This window comes from Nyctibius grandis, chromosome 3 (genome assembly GCF_013368605.1).
Source record: "Nyctibius grandis isolate bNycGra1 chromosome 3, bNycGra1.pri, whole genome shotgun sequence".
NCBI classification, from domain to species: Eukaryota; Metazoa; Chordata; class Aves; order Nyctibiiformes; family Nyctibiidae; genus Nyctibius; species Nyctibius grandis.
In genome coordinates, this window is record NC_090660.1 from 44,108,454 (window position 1) to 44,136,252 (window position 27,799).

Genomic DNA, 27,799 nt, shown 5'->3' on the forward strand with positions numbered 1-27,799 from the left:
GTGTATGCCTCCCTGCCTTCTTTTAAACACAACACTGAGCAGTTTCTCCACAAGTCAAACTATGCACAGGAAAAGTTTGTGAGCAATACTAAATGTAACAAATCTGTTCTCCCCAGAGACTCTTAACAAGTGACCCTAAGGACCAACAGTATTCATATGAATATAAATACATCACATATGAATAACATCATATACGGTGACAAGAACCATGACTGAACAATAAAATTATGCACCAGACTGTCAATCAACAAGAAAACCACATATTGAGGTAAAAGGAAAACAGGGCAAAAATGATGGTAGAATATTTGAGAATATTCCTCCTGTTCCAGTTTTGCCAGGCTTTGCTTGTAGGACCCAAATTGGTATTGCCATTTCACCTGTGAAGTAATTCAGGCTGTGTAGCAGGTCACAAAAATTCAACTTCAACACAGTTGGAGATGTTAACTTTTATTGCAAGAGGAGATATTAACCTCTGCTTTCTAGTTTGACCGTAACTCTCAGATTCTGAAGAGACTGAAAGGAACTGAGCTGAAAAGAGCGACAGTACAAAAGCAAGACTATTCCGCTTTTCTCAGCACTGTGCTGTTATGAGGTGGCCACATCCACAAAACCCTCACAGAAAACTGAAGATAGTCACGGCAGAGCAGTCATTGACTTTAACTTCTTCCTACGCATTGCAAGATAAAAGCAGCACATGATTTATCACCAACAACAGTCTTAGGGGCTGGATTCAAAGCAAAGATTTTGGGGACAAAATGTAGGAATACTGCTGCCCAAAGGAGAGCGTGGCACAGGCACTGACCTTCTCTAGAGAGGCCCAGCACCCTCCCCAGCTGACATTCTTCAGGCTCAGTCCTTGACCATCTAAATATCTGAGAGCACAAGTACACAAATCTCACCAGAGCAGGGCAGTGAAATGCCCACTTCAGCCTCAGGATGTTCCTCAACACAGGCCAAACTATTCGGGTTCTATCTTCAGAAAAAAAACCTGAGGAAAACCCTCAGCATGGTTGTTCTCAACTACCTCCAAGCAGGAGAAAAAACGATATAGCACAACCTCAATAAGAAGTGTCACTTTTCACCTCTGCAAATTCTCAGGGTGCTTTCCCTGTACCCTGCCATGAAGAAAGACATGTAGCCCCTATTATTCTGTAAGAGGCAGGGGCGAGCTCAGCCTCAGGGTACAGAGGAGTTAAGGTAAGGAAAGGGAAGAGAAGGTACCCTGGAAGGACTTCTTGCACAAAAAAGGATTTGAGGACTTTCAAAAGGAAGAGGGCTTCTGTCAGTGCTACAAAGCGTTACCTCTCTCCTCCAAGGCTGCAGTGGGCTGAACAGGTGCATGGCGTTAGGACACTTTATGCACTCTCTGCTTCAGCACAGTACCTCGGGCTGATGTCAAACACCATTCTTCCAGGACCACTGCTGTGCGGCAATGATAAGAAAAGTCCAACGACAGCCCAGAGGAGCACAAATACACACAGGAGTCAGATGACTAGGCCAGCTGCTGACCTCCAGTAGTGGTATATCCATACATAAACATGCTGACTCCACAGCATCTGTGGTTTTGCCTTCTTGTGTATAGCCCTACAATCCGCTACTTTTTATATCGGATCCACACACGCAGTAACCTTTGTTTTAGCAAAACCATCATCCTACTGACTGGAAGCACCTCCTGCTTAACAGCCACATATTTAGCCATTACATTAAAATATCCTTGTGTATGAACAACTTTATGAGTCAGAAAGTAAATTTGAGCAGTTACTCATGAATGAGATCACACAATTATTATATGTCCTGAAAACATCAATTTAAATGTTCAGAAGACAAGAAAGCACATCTGATATTGGGAATAACTAGAGAAGAAACAAAAAAGGCAGACAATGTACTTGTGGTACCTCCGATTTGCTTGCGCCTTGAATTACACAGGCAGTCCTGGCTTCCAGATCTCAAAAAGGGTACAGCAGAAGTGGAAAAAGGTCAGAGAAAACCAAAAAGGGCATGGAAGCTTCATACACAAAACAACAGGGCTTTGAGCAACCTGGTCTAGTGGAAAGGTGTCCCTGCCCACGGCAGGGGGGCTGGAACTAGATGATCTTTAAGGTCCCTTCCAACCCAAACCATTCTATGATTCTAAGATTCTTCAGCCAATGCAAGAGATCATGGAAAGGAAAATTACAGACATTATTACAAGATGATGAGCAACACAGATAGCTAATGACTGTTGATAGTTTCCTCCAATACAAGAATTAGGGGATATTAAAAGAAGCTTGTGGGAACAAGGTTAAAAAAATAGATGTGGGATGCAGCAGAGAAGGTGCTTTGGCAAGGAGTTTTTATTTTTGTGCACATTGCCTCTTGTCCTACCAGCAGGCACTGCTGAGAAGTGTCTGTCTCCCTCTCCTCCATTCCCGCCCTTCAAGTATTTATACACGCTGATGAGAGCCCCGCTGAGCCTTCTCTCCTCCAGGCTGAACAGTCCCAGCTCTCTCAACCTCTCCTCATAGGAAAGATTCTCCAGTCCTGTAACTGTCTTTGTGGCCCTGCACTGGACTCACTCCAGTGTGGTCTTATCTTGTACTGGCAAGCCCAGTAAAGACTTACCAGTAAAGACTGAGGCACAGAAGGCATCGAGTACCTCAGCCTCTTCTGTGTCCTGCATCACCAGGCCCCTGCTGCATTCAGCAGTAGGACACATTTTCCCTGGTCTTCCTTGTGCTATTTATGTACTTGTAGAGGCCTTTCTTGTTGCCCTTCACATCCCTCACCAGATTCAAGTCCAAGTCGGCCTTGGCTTTCCTAACCCTATCCCTGCAAGATCAAACAGCAGCTCTATCATCCTGCTGGGTCACCTGCCTCTGCTTCCACCTCCTGTACACTTCCTTATGATGTCTAAGTTCAGTTAGAAGATCTATGTCTGTACCTCCATGTCACTCCTCCATCATCTCCTCTCCAGCAGCTTTCCTACCAGACCATCAGGCTCTTCTCTTCACAATTTCCCTGCATGAATTCCATTTCCATATTAGTGACCCATTCAATTCCTCAAACACAAACTCCAGCACCATCACATCTGCGTTCATCACACAGCTTTGGTTCAGTCTTTGTACTCCTGAAGAGTGCTGTTTATCACCCTGGGACTATGCCTGTCTTAGCAAGTAGTTCAGCACAGCAGAGACAGATCTGTAAGGAGAAACCTGATGTTCAAGCTGAATGTTTCATCGAGTTTCATCTTGACCTAAGACTAGCTCAAGGCAAGCAGCATGGAATGAATACCCAACAGCAGCTGTAGCATGTCAAATAGACTCCTGGAGGAAGTCTCTGGCTATATTCGATCCAAGAAGAATCCTTTTCACACCCGGAGACAGTTCCATGGTGTAAACTAATGAGTGCCAAAATGCTAACTGAGATGGGTACTGGAATATCATCTAGCCCTGCTTTTGCTGATCTATTGTTGGTTCTGTGTCCTTCTCATAATTTCCTCCAACTCACTTGGCAGAGTCTTGACTTATCTATCTCACCGGTACATGCACTGAGCTTGCAATGGCACTGCTCATCTACCTTGCTAGCTAACAACATCATAGTTGATTTTCCTTAGGCAAGATTTCTCTGGCATTACTGCTTTGTGTTTTCCTTCCTTTGACTACGGAAACACAATTAAATCCAGGAAAAGTCAAGCTAATAAATCCAGAAAGAAAACACGATGTTTGTCCAATTATATTGTTTAGTATTTTTTCCCCTCAATAAATATTTTTTCCCTTAACAGTCTTCCAATAAACTGGATTTTAGATGTAACAGGCACGCTTCCAAAAAAATTCCCAGCAACCACTAACACCAAGAACAAGGACACTGCTTATCACCAGCAGCTGAACCATTGTTATCAGAGTTGATGTCACGGTTTAAAGCTGGGCTAGCTATTAACCAGGTGGCAGATGCTCTCTGTTAACCCTCTCCCCCCCCCCGCTAAGGGAAAGGGAAAGGGAAAAGGGAGAGAGACTTATGGGTTGAAAAGTTAAAACAGTTTTAATAAACTATAATAATGAAAAAGAGTATAATAACAATAATAATAGAAATAATCAAATATATACAAATATGTACAAAACCAAGATCAAGAGCTTGGAAATCCTCCTCAGGCAGAGTTGCTCCCCCCAGCACAAGCAGAGGGGAAAAGGCAGTACCTCCCCCCAGCACAGGCAGAGGGGAAAAGGCAGTAGCTTCCCCCAGCACAGGCAGAGGGCAAAATGCAATAGCTCCCCTGCCATCACACCTGCAGGCTTTTAACTGGAAAATTGGCAAAGCTGGTACCAATCAGTGGGAGACAGGAGGGCCCCTCCCTCCTGGGCCCCACCTCCAGGAGGCAGTGGGTTAGTGATAAATAGGAAAGTGAGAATGACGTGTATGGGATGGAATACCTTGCTGGTCAATCCTGGGTCACCTGCCCTGTCCGCTCCTCCCTGCAGGTGCGAGCCCCCTTCGGCTCTTCACTCATAAGCAGTGAGGAATTTAGCAGTGACCTTGGTTTCTCTAAGACTAATTGGCCTGGTTTGGGCCAAACCAGGACAGTTGATAAAACGTTGCTGGAAGTAGGCATCTGAGCAGGATGCACAGCCCACAGACGCTCTGCAATGACAATGAGAAAGCTATTCCCAATACCTAATTTTTTGTTCTTCTTTCCCTCTACACTTCCGAAGAAATTGCAAAGCCCTCTCTGTGGAGGAAAGGGCTAATCAAAGAAGCGTGAGGAAAACAGATGCTAATTCCATCGGACAACTCATGCAAAAAGGAGTCCACTACTCAGCTCAGTGAGGTGAAGGCCTATGGCATTTCCCTGGCTGCACATCTCCCCAGTGACACCACCAGGAGAAACGGGTCCCATCGACATGCAGCTTTGCTTGCCTTCTCAAGGTGTCACCCCTCACCTTTGTGTCTGGACATCAATGCTGGGGCTGGACTGTTTGGCTTGGCAGGACTGATTTATAGCCAGAGCAGTCTAATGGTCTAACTCCACCTACAAATCCTGCTGCTTTTGTGAAAGAAGCAGTAATGGTGACCTGGTCCAGCATGTGCTTTCACAGTTCTTCTACTATGGCTAAAGCCCCTCCTAAAACTGTGTCCTTGGAAGTAGTGCACCCTGAGGCAAAAGAAAACTGTGAACAAATAACAAAATTCCATGTGTATGTCAGGTCTGTTGTCGCTCTTCATTCATACCTCCCAGTTCAGGGATCTTGTCCTCATCTGTTCATGTTGCTCAAAGCTCTGTCACCACAAGTTTACGCCACAGCATTTGCCCTGGCTTATCTCCTGGTTATGCTATTTTCTGCCTCTTCCATTCCTGCACGAGGCTCTTATCACTCCTTATTTTTTTCTTTTTTTTTGTATGAATCAATCTGAACCAACTTTTCTGCCAACTTGCAGTTCTCTGCAAAACTTTTAGATTGACTCACGTTCAGATAAACATTTCAGATGCTCGTCATGCTTAGTGCCAGCTCTCAGCTTTAAAGTCCTAGGATTGCGGGAATTTCAGCTATTGCTTTTTCTGTTTTTAAAGGCTGCTTTCTAGCTCACTTGCTCGTAAAGAAAATCCTGACAGCATCACTTGTAAGAAACAGATGGCAATTAATTTATTTTTAAATAATGTAGGCATAAAGCTATTCTCAAGAAACCTACAGTTTCTAAACAGCGGGAGATGATAACTCCAAGTGGAAACTTATCTTTCTTTTCTTTCTTCATTGATGCTCAGCAAGTGCTTTTTTTTCTCCATGAATTCTGTCCCTTTGTCTTTTGACTCAGAACTCCGTAACAGAATCCTCGCTAACATTCAGTTCATTTTCTTAGTTCTGTCAGCTTATTTATATACCTGTATTTTCAACATATGGGTTTTTTTAAGACTGTTGAAGATCCTCTACAGATAGCACATTTGACAGAAAACATCATATTTTATGATTATTTATGTAATTTTAATGTCATTTTTCTATTAAAATAATAGTCCATCAAATAATGTACAGCCAATACTAAAGTTGACAAAAATTAAATTACGTTTTGAGTCTTTCATGTGCATTTTAGACAGGATAGTTTGGTTTTCCTATCTTATCATTTTGTCTGATATAATTCTAAAGCCATAATTTCAATTTTTCTTTTTCAAACTGTGTATCTACAGCTGACTGCATTCAGTCTCACCAGTGGTGTTCAGTACTGCTCATGACCAGCACCTCTGTTTCCCTTTTTTTCTTCTTTGCGTGTTACTTAGCACTTCTAAGACATTGATCATCATGCATAATTTGAATACTTATACTGTTTTGCAAAATCATAAAAATGACCAGCATTAAAAGTTTGTAAGTAGATAACCTCAAGCTAGAAGGCAAAGAAAGTTCTCTAATTCTCCAAGATCAGCTGGAGCTTGAGCCTGTACTACGACCTTTAGGCTGTACTACCACCCATCGGTTTAAAGTAGAATCGACAAAGGCAGCGGAGTGGACAAAGCCTCTGCTCCACTGTTGCAGCACAGCCCACCACAGTAACCTAGCTCCTACAAGGCTGTGAATCCCAATAGTCGAAGACTCGACATTCCTGATGGATTTAGCTGCAGTGACTAGAAACATTACCAACTCCCCTTATGAAAAAAGTATCCTCTTTGACCATAGCTAAATCTAACAGGGAATTTGGCTTTTCAAGGCAGGGCTTCTGTCTGGGTGTATGGGATTTCCTTGGTCCAAGGCTAGATTTTTTTTTCTACAAAATCTAAGGAAGTTTAAAGTGTATATATTTCTTTTTTCTTGTAAGGGAACTCGAAAATATTTACCATTTTCAAATGTAAAGTTCTCTTCATAGATGTAGATGCAAGTTATCTTGCTCTTCTTCCTAATTCTGGAAGGTGTTTCACTCAGGATCAGTCTCTACAGCTCAGGAACTTATTTGGAAACAGTTCCTGTGCAGGACAGAATCCAAATTAAGCTTGCTACTAATTTCTTAGTACTGCAGATAAAACTACTTAACCTTGAAGGTTATTGTCAGTATAAGTCATGAACTGCTATGGATTTTGAAAACATCAGTTAATACAGTGCATCTTTAAATCTTCAAACACAATTTATTTTATTTGGCCAGATAAATAATTTAATGTTTCTTTTCATGTCAGTAATGTGCATCCTTCTATAATTTTTTTATGCTTTGTAGCACCTGCAGTAGAATCGCTCAAGAGTGGAACAAAATATGCAGGTCCAAAAATAATTAAACACAAATATTGATCTTTATATGTCTACTTCAGGCATAGCTTATTATATAACTAAATATTTAGGTAACACAGACCATATTGATTTTTGTCCCGGAGCTATGAAAAATGTGGACCTCTAACATTCAGTCCATCCTGTGTATCTTGTGAATGGAGCTTTTGTTATATATATACATCCATCTTACAGTAAACACGTATCTTTCAGCAAGCTGCAGAATTAGTCTGAATTAGACAGTTGCCTAAAATGTACCTAACTATAAGAATATAAAAAATTTTAGCATTATCTCTGGTAGGATAACTTCAAAATTTTTGCTTCATGTCATAGAAGAAAAGTCAGATTTGTGTGTAGATTCTTTTGTTGATATTAAACCTTAGCTTGTTTTATACACTCGATAACCAACCTTTAGCAGCTCAGCTCCATTCAACATAATGTCTGGCTTTACATCAGTTCTATCTGAAGACCTCTTCAGGTGAAGAACAGGTAATGTAATGCCATTGTTACTGGTTTCTTATCTTGGAACTCAAGCAATAGGAGAAAGATAAACATTGTACAAAGATACAAGTACAGCTTTCTGGATATGTGAATATCATTATCAGTGGATTTTGAGATTCAGATTTTATTTGCATCTGGCAAAAATAGCAAATATTGAGCCTAATTCATAATACAGTTATTAGTGGTTTTACACTAATACCAGGTAACAACAGCAGAGAGCATAAGGAATATTCTATGAGTCTTTCTTTACTGAGTGTGAACACTTGTGATTTTTTTAATGCTATCCCTGCTTGGTGAAACTGACCATGAACAAGGAGACAGCCAAGGTAGTACAAATTCAACAGCAGAGTGCTTGTGTGGATCTTGTCAGTATTATGATAATGCCTTAATTTTGTAACTTTTCTAGACTATAGTTCACAGATGAACTGTGACCTTGTTATTCTCTATCATTTATTAGAAAAAGCCACAGTTTATTTATTGTCTGTACTTTTATAGCATTTCCTTAATAAATCTTCCATGTACTGTTTATTATTTTCAGCAATAACAATATTTTGGAGCATTTACAATGTAGAACTATACTAGTTATAGGAATTGCATGATTTTTGTTTGTGGTGTGCTTTGAGGATATCTTACATTTTCCATACAATTGTTTTAATATAAATGCCCACTTCAGAATATGTGATTTTTTTCCTCTTACTAATATGAACGATAGTCAGCTGCGTAAGTTTGCCAAGATCTTTGTTATTTTAATATTTTAAATTATATCATCTGTTTAAAAATAACTGCATTTTACTTCCATTCAGCAGAGGGCAAAGCTGTTCTAAAGTTACTTTAAAATTTTTTTGTAATGTCAGTATTAGTGTGTTTAAGAGTATTTGGCTGTAGCCTTATGTTGTTACACAAAGTTATAGGTATGTTATTTCATTAGATTTCACTGGGGAGTGATAAGCCTTCAAGGATTATTTATGCATAAACTAGAAGGTACCACACCTTTTGGAAATGCAACTGTTGCTGCAGTGGAACACCTAAATAGTGAAATATTTAGATATTGATTAAAGCAGGGAGTGTGAGGGGCAAGGGGGAGCCCTTCTTCAAAGTTACATGTCTGTTCCTTTCTGCATGTTTGCATGTAATTATTTTTCTAGACTCTTTATGTTAAAATTCAGGTAAGTTTTACATTAGAACTGCTTTTGGAGCCTACTTATTCTGACTTCACAATCTTTGTTTTAATTTTTACTAAATGTTGCTTCAGACACTGTTTAGGTCCTGGTGCCTGCTGTTGTTGGGAGACAAGACCATATGGTTTTCAAAGCTTTGTCTATTAATATATAATCCTTGCTCTACAACCACCTACCTTTTTCTGTGCTTGCAACAAAACAAAAAAAAAAAAATAAAATCAGCAGACGTTGCTGTTTCCTTAATGCATTCCTTATTCCTCTGAAATTTGAATTTTGGATATTTGTAGTGAGTGATATTGGCAGTAAAACAGCAGTGGTAAAATTGCTGTTCAGAGGAATACAACAATTTAGGATTAACACCTGCTAGATATACAAGGCTGTACACAAAAAGGTTCTCAGAAACAATGCTCCAGTTCCACACTGTCAGGTGAAATGCAAGACCACAACAGGGGTTAGGCAGCTATTAGTTTATTGGTAATATACTCACACTGTAATCAGCGCGGGGAGCCCCAGTAACCTCACGGAGGGCTGCGAGGGAAAAGCGGACAGTCTGGTCAGGCGTCCGATCGAGGCTCAGTCCAGGGACATTCCTGCCTCAACTTAAGATACTTCTTTATTTTGACAGCAGGTTATATATATATCCTGCCCACCTGGTTACACATCAAACAATACAATGGTGCAATAATTAGAAGCTCAGGTCACTGTGACCTGATCATCATCAGTGGGGGCAGGATGTTTGCTTTGTGAACTGGGACTAGATCACACGCATCAAGCTACGTCCTTGACTCCTCGCCAATCTTCCAAGTCCTCCCCGTGCAACATGCACGTCCCAATGTGGTACATTTCTCTGTACAAACTGCAGGGGCCAGGTTCCAAAACTTGGAGTAGATGTTTTTATGCATAATTTTTCTTTCACCTCAATCAGTATTAGAAAAAAAAAAAATACAAACAAAACCAAGAGACATCCTTGTGGTACAGCTATTTACACTTGCAGCAGCACAGATATTTATCTGTTAAAAGATGTATATATAAAAGTATGTTTCCTATTATTTCCCTACTTAAAAAAAAAAAAAATCTAATGCAGAAGTGTTCTTAAGTTCCTTTCCCAATATGATCTGAAAATTTATACTGTGTTTTAGGAAGACTTTTGAAATAATATACACAAAGTTTACCTGAAAATACTGCCTGAAGGAAGACACTGAGAATCAGAACGGCAATATGCCATCAATAATGCTCAGAAATGCAGCTAGTTTGAGGTTACCATTTCTTTTGTTCATTTGGCTGTCTCTATACTGGCAGATTCATATCAATCCGAAAGCAAAAATCATCAATAAGGTGCTTCATTAAGACATGGAAAATAGTCTTCAGTCTTGAAGAGGACTGGAGGCTCATAGAGGGTCTGTTGTCGTGAGGAAGACGATTTCTGCAAATTAGATAAGTTTATTTTCGCATTCTTAAAAAAGCAAGTTTTAAAACAAAGCCTACACAGGGTAAAATGCAAAACAACAAAAGTTTTAAAGGCCTATCTCGTTAGTCAGGTGAAGTTTTAATTATAGCTCAGACGGGTTTGGCATACTCTTAACATTAGTGAAGAAAAAGCAGCCTTTGACTTTTGCCATTCTATCACCTGAACAGACTCAGTCCTGGAAAGTATAAGATACGCCAGCTTTGCAGGAGCCAAGTGGGTAATCTTTTCCAGCTGATGGTGTAGTCATTGTAACCTTCATCCTTCCAAAGCCATATACCCTTACCTTTCCTGCTCCGGCCTTTGAGTCCTCCTCAGCCGCTTCCTTTGAGTTAACCCTGGCTTGTGTTCTCATTTACTTAGTTAAAAAAGTCTTCATATGGAAACACACCTAGCAAATGCTTCTTTCGAGAAGGTTGCTGCCCCTGATGAGCTTCTTCATCAAGTATACGTTAGAACATATGTACTATGACATACTGTTAAAAATAATATGGCAGTGGACTGGAAAAGACCTGTTACGCTGTTTTTCAGGAAAAGTGTAAACGTTTCTTTTAAATATTAACAGTACATTGTTTTGTGATACCAAATGGCTCATTTCAAGAGACAACAGCAAGGACCACTACTGACTATCCTGTCAGCCTTCCTGCATATAAATAATGCAGCACTGCAACTGTCCTGGTTTGGACTAAAACACAACTAATTTTCCTTTCAATGATTTTTCCTTTCAGCTAAATCTCTTCTAAGAAACTGCACTTTTCTGAAACTAACTGCATGTTTTGCAGACAGTGTATGTTTTCAATACATGGTCTTAAATAGAAGGCTTGAAATCAAGACTTCATTAATTGAAAATTCTTTTCAACTCATGAAACTGTTTTGATGATCTATTTTGCAGAGCTCTCAGTCAGTTTGTCTGCAGAGCTCTTCAGGTACTTTCTTACCTGTCTGGGATGAGGAAATTAAGAGTCTTCACCAATAGTAAAGTTAAAAGCATACCAAACATCATTAGTATACTTTGAGTTTGGGATGCTTTTAGAGTACCAAAATGAGGATATAATTAAGCATACCTACAAAACAGCTAAGTGCAATTTTTCCAGTATTCAGTCGAGCTGTATACTTGTACTCCATATGGAATCTCCCGTTATATGCAAAATTGCTGATTTATGACATTTAATTTATATTTGTCTTTAACTTTACGATACCATTAAGTTATCTGAACTAAATTTGTTTTGTTATTCAAGCTGTAATGAAATAAACAAATATAAAGATTGGATCTATAAATAGTGGATATTTTCAATGTTCTCTATATCAGAAATTTTGCCAAATGTAAAAACAATCTTGGAAATCGAAGTTCTGTTTTTAAACATTATTTCCTATCCTGTACTGCCCTATGAGAAAACACCTTGCAAGCAAGGGAAACTAAGGTCACAGATATTCTGCAACTCATGACACTGATTTATAAGGCACCATATTTGCATATCTGCAAGAAGGGGATTAATTTCAATCCAGTGAGGAAATTCACAGGCAGACACAGTACCCACAGTTGCCTAAGTACACATTTATGAATAGTTATTTTTGCAGCTGCTTAGCAGACACTTAACTTTTGAGAGAGTCTACATCCTTAGTACTGTACTTTACACTGCCTGGTATTCACAAGGGAAGAACTTGGGGCAAAATCTGAAAGGGAGATTACACATACACAGCTTCAGAAATAAAAATTATATCCTTTGTGTAAAGAAACAGATACATTTAAATGGGAAGAGAGTGAGGGGACCTGACTAAATTAAAATTGTAGCAGGAAAACTTGAACTACAGCTACAGTGAAAATCATGACATCAGTATAGCCACCTTTTCCAAAGGATTGATACATTGAGTGAGCTACTTAAATGCTAGACATAAGGAAAAAGCTCTATAGGCATTTCCATTCAGACATGCTTGCATTTACTAGTGAAAATAGGTATTTTACTATGCAGTACTCAGTACCACTCTGGAACAGTGACCTGCCTTCTAGTTAATCAATACCAGTAAGTTCTGAGGGTTGATTTTATGGCCATCCATACTCAAACCAAGAAACCATTGGACATGTCAGGTCCAGTTTGCTGACACGTTCAAAGACCTTCCACCTTATTAATTGTGAAAAAACTGCTAAGGTGAAAAAGCGTTCCCACACAACACCAAAAAAAGCACTTTCTTAGAATTTTCAAACTTTTCAATTAAAGATCAGAATTCTGTGGTTAACAATTGTTTTTAGCAACAAAATGGAAAATACTGTTGAATATTCTTCACAGCAACTGCTGCAGTTGTTTGTTTTTGTAATTGGTCCATAAATAGCAGCTTTGTGTTGTTTTTTAAAAAGAAAAAATGACATCACTCTAAACTTAAACATGAAAGAAAATGAAGGAATGAGAAGTTAACTAACTTAAAGACTGCACAGAAAATAGCAGTGAACAACAGGTTTCCTGAACTGAGTCTTACCAAGACAATACGTATTCTTTTTACATTTATTTTTCCCTGCTGCTACACATGCTTGCAGTATGTAAGAACACATATCTCAAACAGTCACAACCATCTTCCTCTCCCTCTCTGCAAACCTACTTAATTTCAGCATTACCAGTATTATGATACAAAAACCTGAGCTAGTACGGGATGAATATAGGAAAAGATAAAGAAAAGAATCTGGGAGCTGACAAGATGCAAGGAAGAGTACTTATAAAATAGTGTATTGGCAGGTGATGCCGAGAAGCATCAGGTGTTCAGATTTTTTTTTAAAACCAGAAGGTTATTTTAAAACGAGGCATAGTGCCAGTTTAAGGCTAGGTAAGGCATCTCTCTGAAACATACTAGAAGAGAGCATTTCAACTCTTTTGCAGAAAAACAGTCCACATGTAGTAACACGGAAAGACAGAGAAAACTGCATCCTTAGAAAGTTTAACAAGGTGCTTACGTGATTACTGAACTGTGTGGATTGAGTATAAACAGAACCTTTAATTTAAAAATATTGTGCACTGTAGCTTTCATTTCCTTTTTTTTGGTAACATTTCTGCAGTGATATTATGAATGCAGTATAATCCTTTAACGATGTTGTCTGTACAGTCTCTTCCTTATAGCAGCCTTCCAGTCCCTGAAGGGGGCCTACAGGAAAGCTGGAGAGGGGCTTTTTACAAGGGCAAGTAGTGACAGGACGAGGAGGAATGGTTTTAAACTGAAAGAGGGTAGATTTAGGTTAGATATTAGGAAGAAATTCTTTCCTGTGAGGGTGGTGAGACACTGGAACAGGTTGCCCAGAGAAGTTGTGGATGTCCCCTCCCTGGCAGTGTTTAAGGCCAGACTGGATGAGGCTTTGAGCAACCTGGTCTAGTGGAAACATGTCCCTGACCGTAGCAGGGGGGTTGGAACTAGATGATCTTTAAGGTCCCTTCCAACCCCAACCATTCTATGATTCCTACTTGCTTTGCATACCATCAGAGATCAGGGATGCTTTAATACATAGGCCTGTGCATTATGTGCTTGTTTGCACCCTTCATGTTCCCTTCTTTGTGTACTCAGCCTTATTCGGGAAAGTTACACAAATCCTTGCAAGAATTTGTGATTTTTAAAGTTTAGGGTTTTGTTTTTTTTTTTTTATTAAGTCTGAGAACTTTGCAAAAATCCTAATATGATATATAAAAGTTTTACAGTTAAGTTCAGATATATGTGTAACAAACATTATTATTTTAATCATCCACTCTGGTAAGCAGAGTAACTAAGCTGGTCACACAGTAATGAAAGCTTACTTACATTAAGGAAGGATGGTATGCTGATTGTGTGCAAGATTTTCTTGAATGTGCTCGGAAAAGCTCCAAGGTCTGTTTCTGCCTTTATGACCCGTTCTTCCAGTCCAGCTACGCTGTTTCCAACCATCTTCACAAAAGCCTAGTGTGAAAAAAACAAAGAAATCCAACTTTTTCACTAACAAATTAAAACAGGATAATGTATTTCACAACAGTGGCAAAAGTCCCATTACCTAAATGAGAAGTCAAAAACTCCATGCTCTATTTCCCTTCCAAATACAACAAATCCACTTTACTGCTAAAAATTACTTGAGATACTTAAAAGGCTGCAAAACCTGGTTAAATCTAATAAAACAATCAGTCTTCCTTTTCCTACCTGCCTTTCAAACAACTAATTTAGACTTCTATCTATCTGCCTTTCTACTAAAAGTGGGACCAAGGATCTGCATCACAGTTTTGAACCTTTACCAGGGATCAACAGACCTCTCATTCTACTAGTCTCTGAATAGCTCCCAAGACAGTAACTCTGAAAGATACTATCCAAAAAAAAAAAGTAGTACTATTACTTTCTGATAAAAGAAAGATGGCTGCCTTGCTTCAAGCAGTAAATAATAATCATTTCCTTTAAAAAGGGCATTTTGTTTTAGAATGCCCAGCCTCCAGAAATGCTTAATAAATTGTGTTCTCTTCATTAACCTTGAAGTATTGAACCCAGATTGGACAAGGAGAGCAAAACAAATCTCAACCCACTCCACAGGCACGCATGTGCAGCAGACACGCAGCTACAGCGTATCATTGATTCCTCTCCTTATTGAGAAATGTAATACATCTTGAAGATATCAAAATACATACCTCTAGTTTGTCAATCTTCCTGTATATCTGTCTCATTTCTGTAGCTTTTGTGTAAATTTGAGGTATACTTTCATTGAAAATTTGAGAGGAATCACTTCGAATCTAAAATGATTCAAAAAACCAATACAAAAGTCAATGAACAAAACAAAATGTTAAGTCGTAGATTTTATTCTGGAAACTAGAACCGCGCTCCAATTAACAGATTAAAACTCATAGTTTAAAAATACTAGATTAGTATAAAAATACTAGATTAAAACTAATAAACTAGCTTCTTTCTACAGTTTAGTAAGTGCGCCTTTGAACAAAATTTATTTTGCATAGGGAAATATTTACCTTTATAGTTATATTAAAAATAGGCTGCCTCAGCCTTGTCAGAACTACGAGATGGAACACTTCCCAAGACATACTAAAGAATCAAATCTATTAAACTAAAATTTTTACTTAAATTTTACTACCTGTACACTTCTGTACACTTCAACTTTACTGAAAAAAAAGCCAGACCACAGAATCTTTCTTTTCTATTGATTAAAAAAAAAAATACAGTAAAGTTCACCTTAGAGTAGTGCAGGAGAACCACATGTGCTATGTTTAAAAGACAGCCTGTATACCAGTGTCAGCTTACAGAAACTTTCCAGTCAGTTCCCCGTCTCCTCCCATGCAAAAGTGAAAACAAAGCTGCCTTTCTGATGAAAGGGTAAGAAAGCATCTCCTAAAGACAAATGTAGCTTTTGGAGGTTTGGCAACTCTGATTAGATACTTTGATTACGAAACCCAGAGATGACGTCTTTGTATTTTAAAAGAGAAGCAGAATATTGTATTGTCCTTTCAAGCATCTATCATTGTGCCATTCAAAATTGGATTCCACGTATGTACCTGGACAAATACACATAATTATGTAAATACGCAGTTATATAGCTATACGGGCATATTTTGCTCTGACATTAAAGTTCAGTAGTTTCCATCCATGAGCTATCTTATCAAGTGTGTTTTCATACTTGAACTTGTCTGCTTAGACCAAAGGCTGCTTCCCATCCCGTGTTTTTAAATGAGACAGAGTACATATTAAACTGCATTCTGACTTCAAAGGCACAACTACATGAAAGTTATACATACCATGTCCAACATTCCCACAAACTCATCCACTCGGGTCAGCAAATCTTCTAGACTCTTGTCTAAGCTTTCTATCTGCAAAACAGAAATCCTTTAAAGGTACTTGAAAACACAAAAAAATCCCCAGACTCTCCCGAACAAACCCTCCGAGTACAGACATCAGCCAGGCTGAGACCAGCTGAACACAAACCCCGCAGCGCTGCCGTCCCTTGGCTGCACGAGGCGCAGGTGAGCAGACACACCGGTGTGTCCCGTCTCGCACAAAGCTCCACCGGGGCCGTGGGACCGGCGCGCCGTGCTGAGCCGCTCGCCCCACAGCGCTGCCCTCCCGTGACACCCCTTTCCCCGGCACGGCCGGGGCAGCCTCGCCCCGTGCGCCCCACACCCGGCGGTGGGGCCGGGCCGCTCGCGGGTAAGGGCCCGCCGTTGCTCCCCTCTCGCCGGGGAGCCCGGCAGGTCCGGCAGCCGAGGCGGTGCGGAGACCCCCGAGGCGCCCCATCCCCTCACCTGCTCGCTGAAGAGGCTGCGATCGGCGAGCAGGTACGCGGAATAGGCGGCGGCGGTGGCGCTGAGCGACGCCTCCGAGGCGTCCTCGTCCTCCGGCTCCCCGAGGCCTGAGGCACTGCTGTGGCTCTGGGAGACGTTCCCGCTGTCCACGCCGGGGCAGGCGCCCGGCGGGTCGTCCCCAGCCCCCTCACCCGGCCCCGCGGCGGCCGCCATGCTCCCGCCAGCCGCCCGCCCCGCCTCTCCCTCCGCGCGTCAGGCGGTGCCACCGCCGCCGCTCACGTGAGCGGGGCGGGGCCGGCGCAGGCGCACTCCCGACAGGCGGGGCTGGGAGCGGCCCGGCCCCGCGGCTTGGCCCGGCCCCGCGCCCTGGCAGTGGGGAAAGCGGCAGCTGCGGCATCGGGCGCACCAGCGCCGGTGTGTGGGCACGGAGGTGTTCGAGCGTCAGGCTCCGCAGGGTGGGCACGGGCCGCTGCCTCTCACCGGCCCCGGGGCGGGAGCCCGGGCTGTCGCCTCCGAGCTGCCCCTGCCGCCTCTCGGCCAGTTCCTACCCTGCGCGCAGAGAGAGAAAGACGGGAACGCGGCTCCTTCTGCGGGCGCGGTTATGGAGGAGCGGTCCTCTGAAGAGGGCTGGTGTGCCTGCCTTCCCTCAGCCACTCGCTTTTAAAGCCCCCTTCAAGGGTTTAAATCTCGTACCCAACGGGGCCTCGATGCGCGAAACCACACAGCTCAGTCCTGTTCCCACCCAGTCTGAACTGGAAAAGGGGTTCATCTTAAAAAGACAACTAGTATAAGACAACTTTAGTTATAAGTATGGTGCATGCAAAAATATAAGCTTTTTTTTTTCCTAGTAGATGCGCATGAGCACAAAATGCTTGCAAGCCTTTAAAGTTATTTCACAAAGTGTTAGCTCTAAAGCTGATACATCAATGTATGGCAAGGTGATGGAACAGATCATCCTGAGTGCCATTACATGGCACGTGCAGGACAATCGGGGCATTGGGGCCAGCCAACATGGATTCATGAAAGGCAGGTCCTGCTTGACCAACCTGATCTTCTAGGACCAAGTGACCCGCTTAGCAGATGAGGGCAGGGCTGTGGATGTAGTCTATCTAGACTTCAGTAAGGCATTTGACACTGTCTCCCACAGCATCCTCCTAGACAAACTGGCTGCCCGGGGCTTGGATGGGTGGACTCTTCGATGGGTTAAAAACTGGCTGGATGGCCGAGCCCAGAGAGTGGTGGTGAATGGGGCAAAGTCCAACTGGCGGCCGGTCACTAGCGGTGTTCCCCAGGGCTCAGTTCTGGGGCTGGTGCTGTTCAATATCTTTATAGATGATCTAGACGTAGGGATTGAGTGCACCCTCAGTAAATTTGCAGATGACACCAAGCTGGGTGGGAGTGTCCATCTGCTGGAGGGTAGGAAGGCCCTACAGAGGGATCTGGACAGGTTAGATAGATGGGCGGAGACCAACGGCATGAGGTTCAACAAGAACAAGTGCTGGGTCTTACACTTCGGCCACAACCACCCCATGCAGCTCTACAGGCTGGGGGAAGAGTGGTTAGAAAGCGGCCCGGTGGAAAGAGACCTGGGGGTGCTGATCGACAGACGGCTAAACATGAGCCAGCAGTGTGCCCAGGTGGCCAAAAAGACCAATGGCATCCTGGCCTCTACTAGGAATAGTGTAGCCAGTTGGTCTAGGGAAGTGATCGTCCCTCTGTACTCGGCCCTGGTGAGGCCGCACCTTGAATACTGTGTCCAGTTCTGGGCCCCGCACTTCAAGAAAGATGTTGAGGTGTTGGAGCGAGTCCAGAGGAGGGCGACCAAGCTGGTGAAGGGTCTGGAGGGTATGACCTATGAGGAACAGCTGAGGGAGCTGAGGCTGTTTAGCCTGGAGAAGAGGAGGCTCAGAGGTGACCTTATTGCAGTCTACAACTACCTGAAGGGAGGTTGTAGTGAAGTGGGAGTTGGCCTCTTCTCCTGGGCAACTAGCGATAGGACAAGAGGACATAGCCTCAAGCTTCGCCAGGGGAGGTTCAGGTTGGACATTAGGAAGAATTTCTTTTCAGAAAGGGTTATTAGACATTGGAATGGGCTGCCCAGGGAGGTGGTGGAGTCACCATCTCTGGATGTGTTTAAGAAAAGACTGGACATGGCACTTAGTGCCCTGGTCTAGTTGACAGGGTGGTGTCAGGGCAATGGTTGGACTCGATGATCCCAGAGGTCTCTTCGAACCTGATTGATTCTGTGATTCTGTGATCAGTGCTTTGCTATTCTCAGCTTCTAATTGAAGTCTCAGGTATAACACTTTCATGCTGATGTGTTAAATTCAGCTTGTTTCCTACATCCTGGGATGAATTAGGTGGAAGAGTTTGGATATTCTGTACTAGCATGCTTTATTTGGACAGCCACCAAGTGGTCTCCAGGGAAAGGTGCGCAGCGTGGGAGCATATCACTAAGGCAGAGGCGTCGTGGGCTTTTTTGTGAGGAGCCAGAACTACACCAAGTCCTCAAAGCCACGAGGTTTGAAGCAAGCTGTGCTATGAGGAGGGTAGCAAATTAAATGGTTCCTGCGGGAATCTGTATGACAGTACCCTTTGGTAAAAGCAGTACTGGGAAAAAACATTATGAAAAGAACCTTGGTAACAACAATGGGAGGAATCGAAGTCTGCAGTGGTAGAGAGAAAAGCATTACTAAAATGGTTACATATTTGAAGGGTCATCAAAATGAGGTATCTTGTTTCCACAGGGAAGGGAGCTGCTTCTACAGAAACATGTGCTTGAACATAGGGGAAAGGATATAGCGTAGAAGTAAGACAGTGCGCATTTTATTGCAGACAGGTCACATTTTCATCAATTAAATAAGGTAAAATGAGTAACTTCAGCCAGAGAAATCCACTTTTATGAATAAGTTGTCTTATTTAAGCTGTAACAACATCTTCCGGATAAGATGGTCTGATTGACTGAAGCACATCCAGCTATTCATTCTTTTTTTACTGCACCAATAATCAGATTTTAAAAAAAAAAAAAAAATCAAAACCTTTGGTAAAGGACAAACACAGTTTTAAGATGAACAGGATCAATGTTCTATTCTTACTGTGCTGGGAAAAATAAGTACAGCTCTGTAACTGCTGTGATACCTAGAAGAGGTTTAATCAGAGTAAGTGAAAGAATTTAAAAATAAACTTTTAAAGCAAATCTAAAAGAAATTAACTAAGTTCAATGTCCCAAACATATTTAACGATGAGCAGAAGACTGGTTGTTCCACAGGTATTCTAAATTAGTGACAATGAATTAGTGCACACATCCTTTGTCCAGCCATTACAGATTCCAAAATGGAATGTAACTTTTTCAAACCAAGACTTCTGAATTTTCATATCCGTACAATATTTAAGAAATGTCTATTCCACCATATAAAAAAGCTTTAATGTACTACAAAGTTAAAAACAAAAGGAAAATGACAAGCTAAAAGTAGAAAAATACATTGTAAAACATTTATATTTTGTTCCTTACACTGATCAAGATATAACAAAATATTTTAGATTAGACCACTTTCATAAGTTCATGGCATTTTCAGAAGCAGACAGTTATCGACTCAACAGTCACTGTTTACCCACTAGCCAACATCCAGTAAAGATGTCTGACCATCGCAAACATCCAGTATATTTTAAGTTTCTAGAAATCCCGTGTAGACATTAAGCTTTCTGATTACTAGAAGAGTCCAAAAATAACAGAACTATTCTAAGTTAGGTTTGTCAGTCAGTCAGCATCCCTCCTCTGCACAGCAATCAGCCAATCTTTTGTAAGGAAACACCTTGCAGATTTAGGTTGCCCTGAATGTACAGCAAGGACCTGTGTCAGCTCTAAGGTGAAGGGACAGCCCTAGCACAGTCTTCCCCTTTTGCTGCCTTCTCGCTTGCATCCCTACAATTCACACGAACCATGATATCAAAAAACCAGAGGTGACGGGGAAAAAAAATTGAATGAGAGGTATTATCTAATAAATATTGGAAAAGAATACATTTACACAGAATGGTGCTGAACCTAGTTTTAAGCCCTTATAGTCACGTTTTTCTTTCCCTGCGCAGCACACATCTGTGCTGCAGGCAGGCCTGCCTCTGGCCAGCAGGTGGTGCTGATCTCACAGCGGTAACAGCAACATCCTCCTACGTAGCCTCCTCAGGCTCTTAAAAAAATATATATATTTTTTCATTTGGAAAAATGTATTTGCAGCATCTCCCTAACGTTGTTACCAGCAGAGTAGGAAACCGCTACTTTTATAGGGCTTGGCTGGATTAGACATAAGGTTGCAAATACGGTGTAAACAAATTAGTGGAAGGTCTGTATGTAATGGTAGAAGATTGGATGGCTATTAAGAAGCACTCTCTTTAAACTGGTATTAGAAGAAAACCAGATTCCACTTCAAATAGACATGTCTGTTACTATTAAAATCTAATTCATATACATGCATGTATAAATACATCCACCCATGCATTCAAACCCAAGTATGTAGCACTGCCTTTGGAAGCCTGTAAGACTGCTTAGATTTATACCAACTAAACCAAATTTGTGTTCTCACTTTAGGGCTGGGACATAAACCAGGTTTTACACTCTGGCTTTCTCCTGACAAATTTTGCAGTGCATGACAGTTTTATGTCTAACTCCAGATGCCACGTTTCCTAGAAAGCAACAATTTTCTGCACTTGTGAGGTCTATGAGAATATCAGCTCTCTGTTTTGCGCATAACATGTTGCAAGAGTCAATTGTCTCAATTGGCACTTAAGACTGAAAGGAGAGTTGTGGGAATTGCTACTAAAGTGTAATGACTGTCCCATCCTCCTCGATACCCCCTCTGGGGATAACCAGACTGTGTCGGGGATCAGTTTTTAAAGAACTGAGTAATTTGTGGATGTTGCCGTTGCTTTCTCGGCCAGAGTTGTTGTTGAGCACCAGGTCCCTTTGAAGTCTGTGGCTAAGGCTGCTGCCATTGATTCGAGAGAGGCTACTGGAAGTAAGGCTGTGCAGTTTGGGAATGTGCTGTGGCTCCAGACCACCCTCGATGACAATGTCAGCCTCTTCGTCACTCTCCATTTCATCAGGGTGGAAGTTCTGCAGCACGTGGGATGTGGGCAAGCTGTGGTGGCTAGCAGTGCTGTCTGTAGACTGGCCAGAGCTACCAGACATCCTACTGCTTCGAATAATATTGTTCCTCTGGTTTGCTGGCTTGACCGTGATAATAAGATTATGGCTGTTGGCAATCATCATGTCTGTGACTTGGTCAAGAGTCTTTCCTGCTACTTCAATGCCATTAACTTCCAGGACTTCATCATTTACAGCCAGCAATCCCGTGCTCTCCGCTAAGCCTCCAGGAACCATACGAGAGATGAAGATACCGGGTACTTTTTCTAGTCCATGAGGAGTAACCCTTACGCTGGTGCCATCGCGAATGTAAAATCCTAAGGGTTTCTCACACCCGTGTCGATACAGCCTCACTCTCCTGTGTGTTTCAGGAAGAATGTCCACATCGATTATGGAAGACACTGGTCTAAAATCGTGAGGCATGCTAATGTTAATGTGAGGACGCCGGCGGAGGTTGTCATTGCGTAGTGTCACCAGAGCCTTCTTCTTCCTCGACAGTGTGTTGGTCCCAAAATTACTGTAGTCCACTTCATCTGAAAAAGAAACAGTACCAATGTATCAATCAAACAGAGAATAATTCAATCTACAGGGCATTTTCCTCTTAAATCTAGTTCAGTGAAGCCACACTCCTAATAATATGGAAAAAATCAAATGAATTCTTCCACTTTGTTTCATTTTATGTCCATCAGCACATCATTCAGAATGAGTTGTTTTCAATGAGTATCCATATTTCTTCCATATTTTAAGGGAAAAATACTTCTGATTTTCAACTCCTGTTGTCAGCTGTGCAGAATGCAATTACTTGCAGCTGCAGGCCTGTGAGACCATATTTTCAGAGTTGGATTGTAATTTTACACATACATCTCAAGTGGGCAAGGAGTGCATACACATTCCTAACCTAAAAGTCTGAATTGGGGAGTATTTTAATATCCAATACACAGCCTTAACTGCTAGCAGACCTTAGGTACAAACAAGAAAGCAGGGTGTGAGAGAGCAGTTGGATATGTGTTTTTAGCCTAGCCTTTTCTAGTAAGGGATTTATGTTAATATGCATCTCTCACTACAGCACTTTTCTCTTTGGAATATTTTACTTCATTTCAGCTGAATTTGACATCAATAAAAAGTGCCAGAAGTTACAAGTACCAAAAAAGTTCGCTGTAAGCAAGCAAGGTAGAAAGAGAAACAGGGAGAAAGAAACTGCTCTGCTGCCTAGTCCATATGCTAAGGATCACAGAACAGACACGGACTCACAGATGCACTCCTGCCCTTGAGAGGAAGATTCACAGAAAAGCAGTTTTTTTTAGGGTCTACTGTTTATGGAATTGTTTAAATATTTCATTCTCTGTAGTGGTATCTCAAGGGCATGCTCAAGGTGATCAACTTTAAATCAGCCAAGTAATATGACAAGTTATTCGATATAAGAAGCTCATGCGCTTTGCATAAAAAATACTTAGTCATGAAGTTGTTACTGCACAAAATGCGTCACTGCATTTCACATTAAAAATACTGTGCATATTTTAAACATGAAGCATGCACTAGCTGGAAAATTATATCACTGGGAGTTTAAGCATGCTAACATTTTTCAGATAAACTAACAGACTTTCAGTTTATTCTACTGTTGAGGATGAGCAGTAAAATAAGAAAATACAATTTAAGAACTGCCACTAAGAAAATTTTCTCTCCAATAAATTAACCTTGCATAGTAATGTTTGAGAAAGTAAGACAATACCTCTACCTGATAAAGGTTGGGAAAAAAAAGTTAGTAAAAACAAGCTTATAATTACATTTTTCTTTCTTTCAAGGTCTCATTTTAAAGTCAGCTTTGAAGGCATATCACTGACAGACTTCAATTAAGTGACATTACGTTACACAACCTCAAGGGCACTAAAAAAAGTGCTAAGCAGCAACCTGATCTAACTGAGCTTGCTTGGAGCAGGGTGTTGGATTAGCTGGCCTCCAGAGGTCCCTTCCAGCCTAAATTATTCTGTGATCCTACACAGTCCTACATAGCTGGAAAATAAAAATCATTTGAAGACTTCAGAAAGACTATTTCTGTGTTCTCCTATAACTTATTTACATTGGCTATACTAACACTGAGGACATCACAAGGCATCTAGAAGGTCATCCTGACAGAAACGCTTCTGTGAAATAAAGATACTCCTCGGACAAGTTTGTCGTGTTTAACTTCACGCTTGCTGCTTCTCTCTCCTCCCAGGCTGTTCAGAGCCATACCAACTGCACAGGCCCTACTGTGTTACTTCGACTGGTGAGGCACAGGACTGGAAGTTCTTATAATCACCCAAACACGAGAAGCTCCCAGCTGGTTCCTGGAAGCATATTCACAGCCACCTTCTCAAGTCCACCTGGTGAGCAGAGTCAGTGCAGTGTCTACACTTCTGAATGCACAAGACACCTGCGGCAGCTAAAGCCAGGGATTATTCCTTTTCTTTCATCAATAGGATCACCATCTACATTCACCTAGACTTTAAGTTTTGATGGATGGTTTTGAAGGCTGGCAACAAATATTTTTTCCTTGTAAAGCACGGGTCCACAAGAGATGTCTTTCATCACCAGAGTCTCAAACACTGCGCTCTGCTCATCCTCACAATTCAGTGATAAATTTCTGTTGACAGTCCTGTGAAAACAACTTGGAGATTCAGATTTAGAATCAAAATTCTTCCTCACTTGAAACATAGCGCTGTAGAATAGTAGTGCTGTACCTTAAAGCCCGAGACAACCTTTATCCCAAAATTTCAGTTTAAGATGGCAATTAAAATTACATGTGGGTTTATGTGTTTAAGACTGTCTCTTGCAGTACTGGCAAACCAAACTCAAACCAAAAGCTGCATCCCTTAAAGACTCAGAAAGTTAAGTTGTCGAGGGCAGTTTATCGCACTGCAGGTAAAATGAAACACATGCCCTTGTTATCCATCTGTTCCCTGAAAGCACCTTGGTAACTGTTCTCTTCTTCTCCCTGTATGTTAGTACATTAATACTGAATTATTTTAAGGCAGACTCGCAAAAGCTTTACCAAATAATTCACCTGGGGTGATTTGTTAACAACACTGTTTTCTTCTCCTTAAATTAACAACAACCCAGACAGTTAATTCTCACAACATGCAACTTTGTGATAATCAAGTAGTAATGTCACAGGAGGAGTACGATGGTTCTCCTGACGTGCATAGGTCATTTCTGAAGCAGCTTGCTTTGGCTGAACAACTACCAGGGCAATGGCACAAAAGTAGTGGTTGTTTTGCGCCTGTGACCTCCTCACCTGCGCTCAGCCCACTGATCTGTCTCCCCAGACAACTGCCAGCATTCCTAACCTCTGAGCAGCTTCAAAACCACCACCTCCTTTAATAACAAAAAGCCCAGCTTACCACAAAAATGCTGTCTTTTTCCTCCAAACATGAACAGGCAGAAGCAGGGATTACATTACAAGTGATATAGGCTACTTTCAGTGTTGGACCACTGACCATTCTTGGATTTAGTATTTCAGGGCTGGAGCATGTTAAAAAATGAAGTCCATGTCCTGTTGATGACTGTTGATGACTGGATTTTTTGTTTTTAAAACAGTGCCAGGCATTAGTTTCCAACTCTGACCCTAAACAGGATCACATACAAGGAAGACAGGTTCCAATTTTAACAGGTAGAACTGTTAAAACCTATTACAGGTTTGAGAAATGAGAGCTAATTTGGAGAGCTTTTAAGAAAAAATACTAATTAACTGTTTTCTAGAAAAAGTTCAAGTACAGAATACATGTTCCTTGACAATACAGGGATTATTACATTACTTGTATTCAAGATGACCTGCATCAGTAGCAATAATACTTGCTTGGGACATCACCTTAAAATAAAAAAAAAATTAAAATAAATGAAAAAAAAAAACCAACAGAACAAAACAGCTACCCCCTGATGCTATTTAGAGCCACTACTCTTGCCACAGGAATAAAACAAAGTATGTCTGAAGTTTAACATCAGCTGTTGCAGTGGCAGCACAAAGTCATCAATCCTTATCACAATGAAAAAAAATTTCCTTCCTCATGAGGGAACTGGGAGAAGTCAGCCAACATCACTCATTTTTATCACTACAGGTAATACACCACTGTGTGACCACCCTATTGCCAGTAATAAACTGCTCAGGTGGCATATGTCAGACTGAAATAAAAACTGTACCATTGCATAATTTACAATGACAGACTTTTAATGAAGGTCAGCAACTTCTTGTTAAGTTTTGAGTTTCTCACCATATAGGATTTCAAGCAGGAATGCCACTTCAACTAATGAAACGGACTATGCTTGATGCCAGGTCTCAGGGAAGACCAGTACATACCATATGGAAGGAGACAGAGCTCATTTGTCATGTTTCATTTGTTGCAATATCAAATTCTCCTTTTGCAGAGCAAAAAGTCTATAGAAATCTGCATGCATACTGGCAGGAGAAGTGCCATCGAATAGCACATCTGAACAGTGCTTAAAGCCTTGTATTTTACAGGGTGTCAAGTTTTCCTATGTCTTGAATGAGGCTGGAGTGAAATGTTACATGCAGGTGACAGAGGGACAATTAGTCTTTTAGGTGCTGAATATGACCCCCATTTCCTAGAATGGGGCTGATTACATGGAGCGTTTTCATGTATAAGATGTGGTGCTTTCAGACAAAGATGCACTATGAACTGGATGGTTAATCCTGCATAACCACAAAACTTTGGAAGACTTGGACCTGAATTTTACTTGTGCCCATAATTTGCTTCCTACTGAAAATACTGTTCCTGTAAAAGGAGGTGAAGAAGAACATTTACCACAGCTGGAAAAGGACTCCTCAGCTTTCCAGTCCTCTCCTACTTGAAACCACAACCCAAAGCTACACAAAAAATACCTCAAAATCTTCTGTAGGCACTGAATATTATTGCAACTCTTTTCCCCAAAAGCCTCAGTTTTTGGTACATTTTAAGAAACATTTTGTTATCTGGCAATGAGTTACATAAAACCTTATGTATTCTGGCTGCATCCTTTCTGTTAATATGTGCTTTTTTAATTAATAGAGTTCTCACTACCTACTTACCCATGAGGACCTTTCTGTTAGAGAAGACAGATGCTACAGATCTCTTCATACAGAGATATACCTGTGCACACTTTCTTGACAACAATGGTGGTGATGTGTTTTTTTTTTGTTTTTTTGGGGGGGTTTTTTGTTTGTGTTTTTTTGTTTTGTTTTATTTTGTTTTTTTTTAACTGGTGGAACTACCTCTACTTGTCCAGCAACCATAAAAACCCATTAAAGGAGGTTTTCACTTCTAAGCATGGATATTTTACTATCAGAATACTAATTTCTTAAAAACATATCTGGAAAGGTATAGATGGTAACACCTTTGAGGTATTTCTAACAATTCTGTAGTCAGCCTGTGACTTTACAGAATACATTATACCTTACTGGTGGGCATCATGAATCCTATCGTTAAGTCATACAGTACATAACAGCAGAGCATACTTAAAGGGCTATTTATAAGGGAAAGAAAAGTGCTTAGAGCATCTGGTTGTAGCCAAAAGTATTGTATTTCTTTAATTTACATGAAACAAGAAATTATAGACCTTCTGAAAAAAACACCAGGAGCACCACTCCCACTGCTTGGACAGCTGCTTTTCATGGAACTGCCTGCCAGATGAAATACCAAAGCTTAGCCAGATAAGATTGTATAAACAAGCTGAATTCCACAGAGAAGCAGACTGCCAGGCTCCTATAGGAACAGTTCGTTTCAGACTCTACTTTTTCAGTGTACATGCACTCATGGCTTATTATTTCCTCTGGGAACTGTGGAACATTAGTTGACAGCTCTGGAAAGTACTTCAAAGACAAAGTTACTTCCACTAGGGAGAGCAGCACTTCAGGCAGCTTGGGAAGGAAGCCAATGAGTCATTAATAGCGAAGGGTAACCCCTCCATCCAACAGATCTCTATTACTGAGCATTCAGATTAGCAGCAGTCATAAAACTGTTTCAAGGGAACGTTACCTTTCTGTGTCCCAGCTACAAAACACGGCCCATGTTTGACACAAGTTGCATTCAGTGTCTGTT

The 27,799-nt window shown here is 41.2% G+C and overlaps 2 protein-coding genes across 3 annotated transcripts in view; both read right to left on the reverse strand.

Annotated features, from left to right (window-relative positions):
• Nucleotides 1–5,929: 5,929 nt before the first annotated feature.
• Nucleotides 5,930–16,853, reverse strand: BLOC1S4 (biogenesis of lysosomal organelles complex 1 subunit 4). 2 transcript variants are annotated; one of them, XR_011047867.1, is made up of 6 exons: nucleotides 16,592–16,853; nucleotides 16,088–16,159; nucleotides 14,975–15,076; nucleotides 14,130–14,264; nucleotides 10,063–10,313; nucleotides 5,930–9,418 (listed from the first exon to the last, which is right to left on the reverse strand). XR_011047867.1 is itself a non-coding variant. In XM_068397039.1 (5 exons), exons 1-5 carry the CDS (start codon nucleotides 16,802–16,804, stop codon nucleotides 10,218–10,220), a joined length of 618 nt encoding a protein of 205 aa, XP_068253140.1. In that variant the 5' UTR covers nucleotides 16,805–16,853; the 3' UTR covers nucleotides 5,930–10,217. The 2 variants fall into 2 exon arrangements, 1 of the variants encoding a protein (XP_068253140.1); XM_068397039.1 differs by having other exon boundaries at nucleotides 5,930–10,313.
• A 2,585-nt stretch (nucleotides 16,854–19,438) lies between these two features.
• Nucleotides 19,439–27,799, reverse strand: part of PARD6G (par-6 family cell polarity regulator gamma) — a 67,976-nt gene continuing 59,615 nt past the window's right edge. The window contains exon 3 of the mRNA XM_068396692.1: nucleotides 19,439–22,261. Within this exon, the coding sequence (XP_068252793.1) occupies nucleotides 21,402–22,261 (860 nt within the window). The 3' untranslated portion in view covers nucleotides 19,439–21,401. The remainder of the gene's footprint in view (nucleotides 22,262–27,799) is intronic.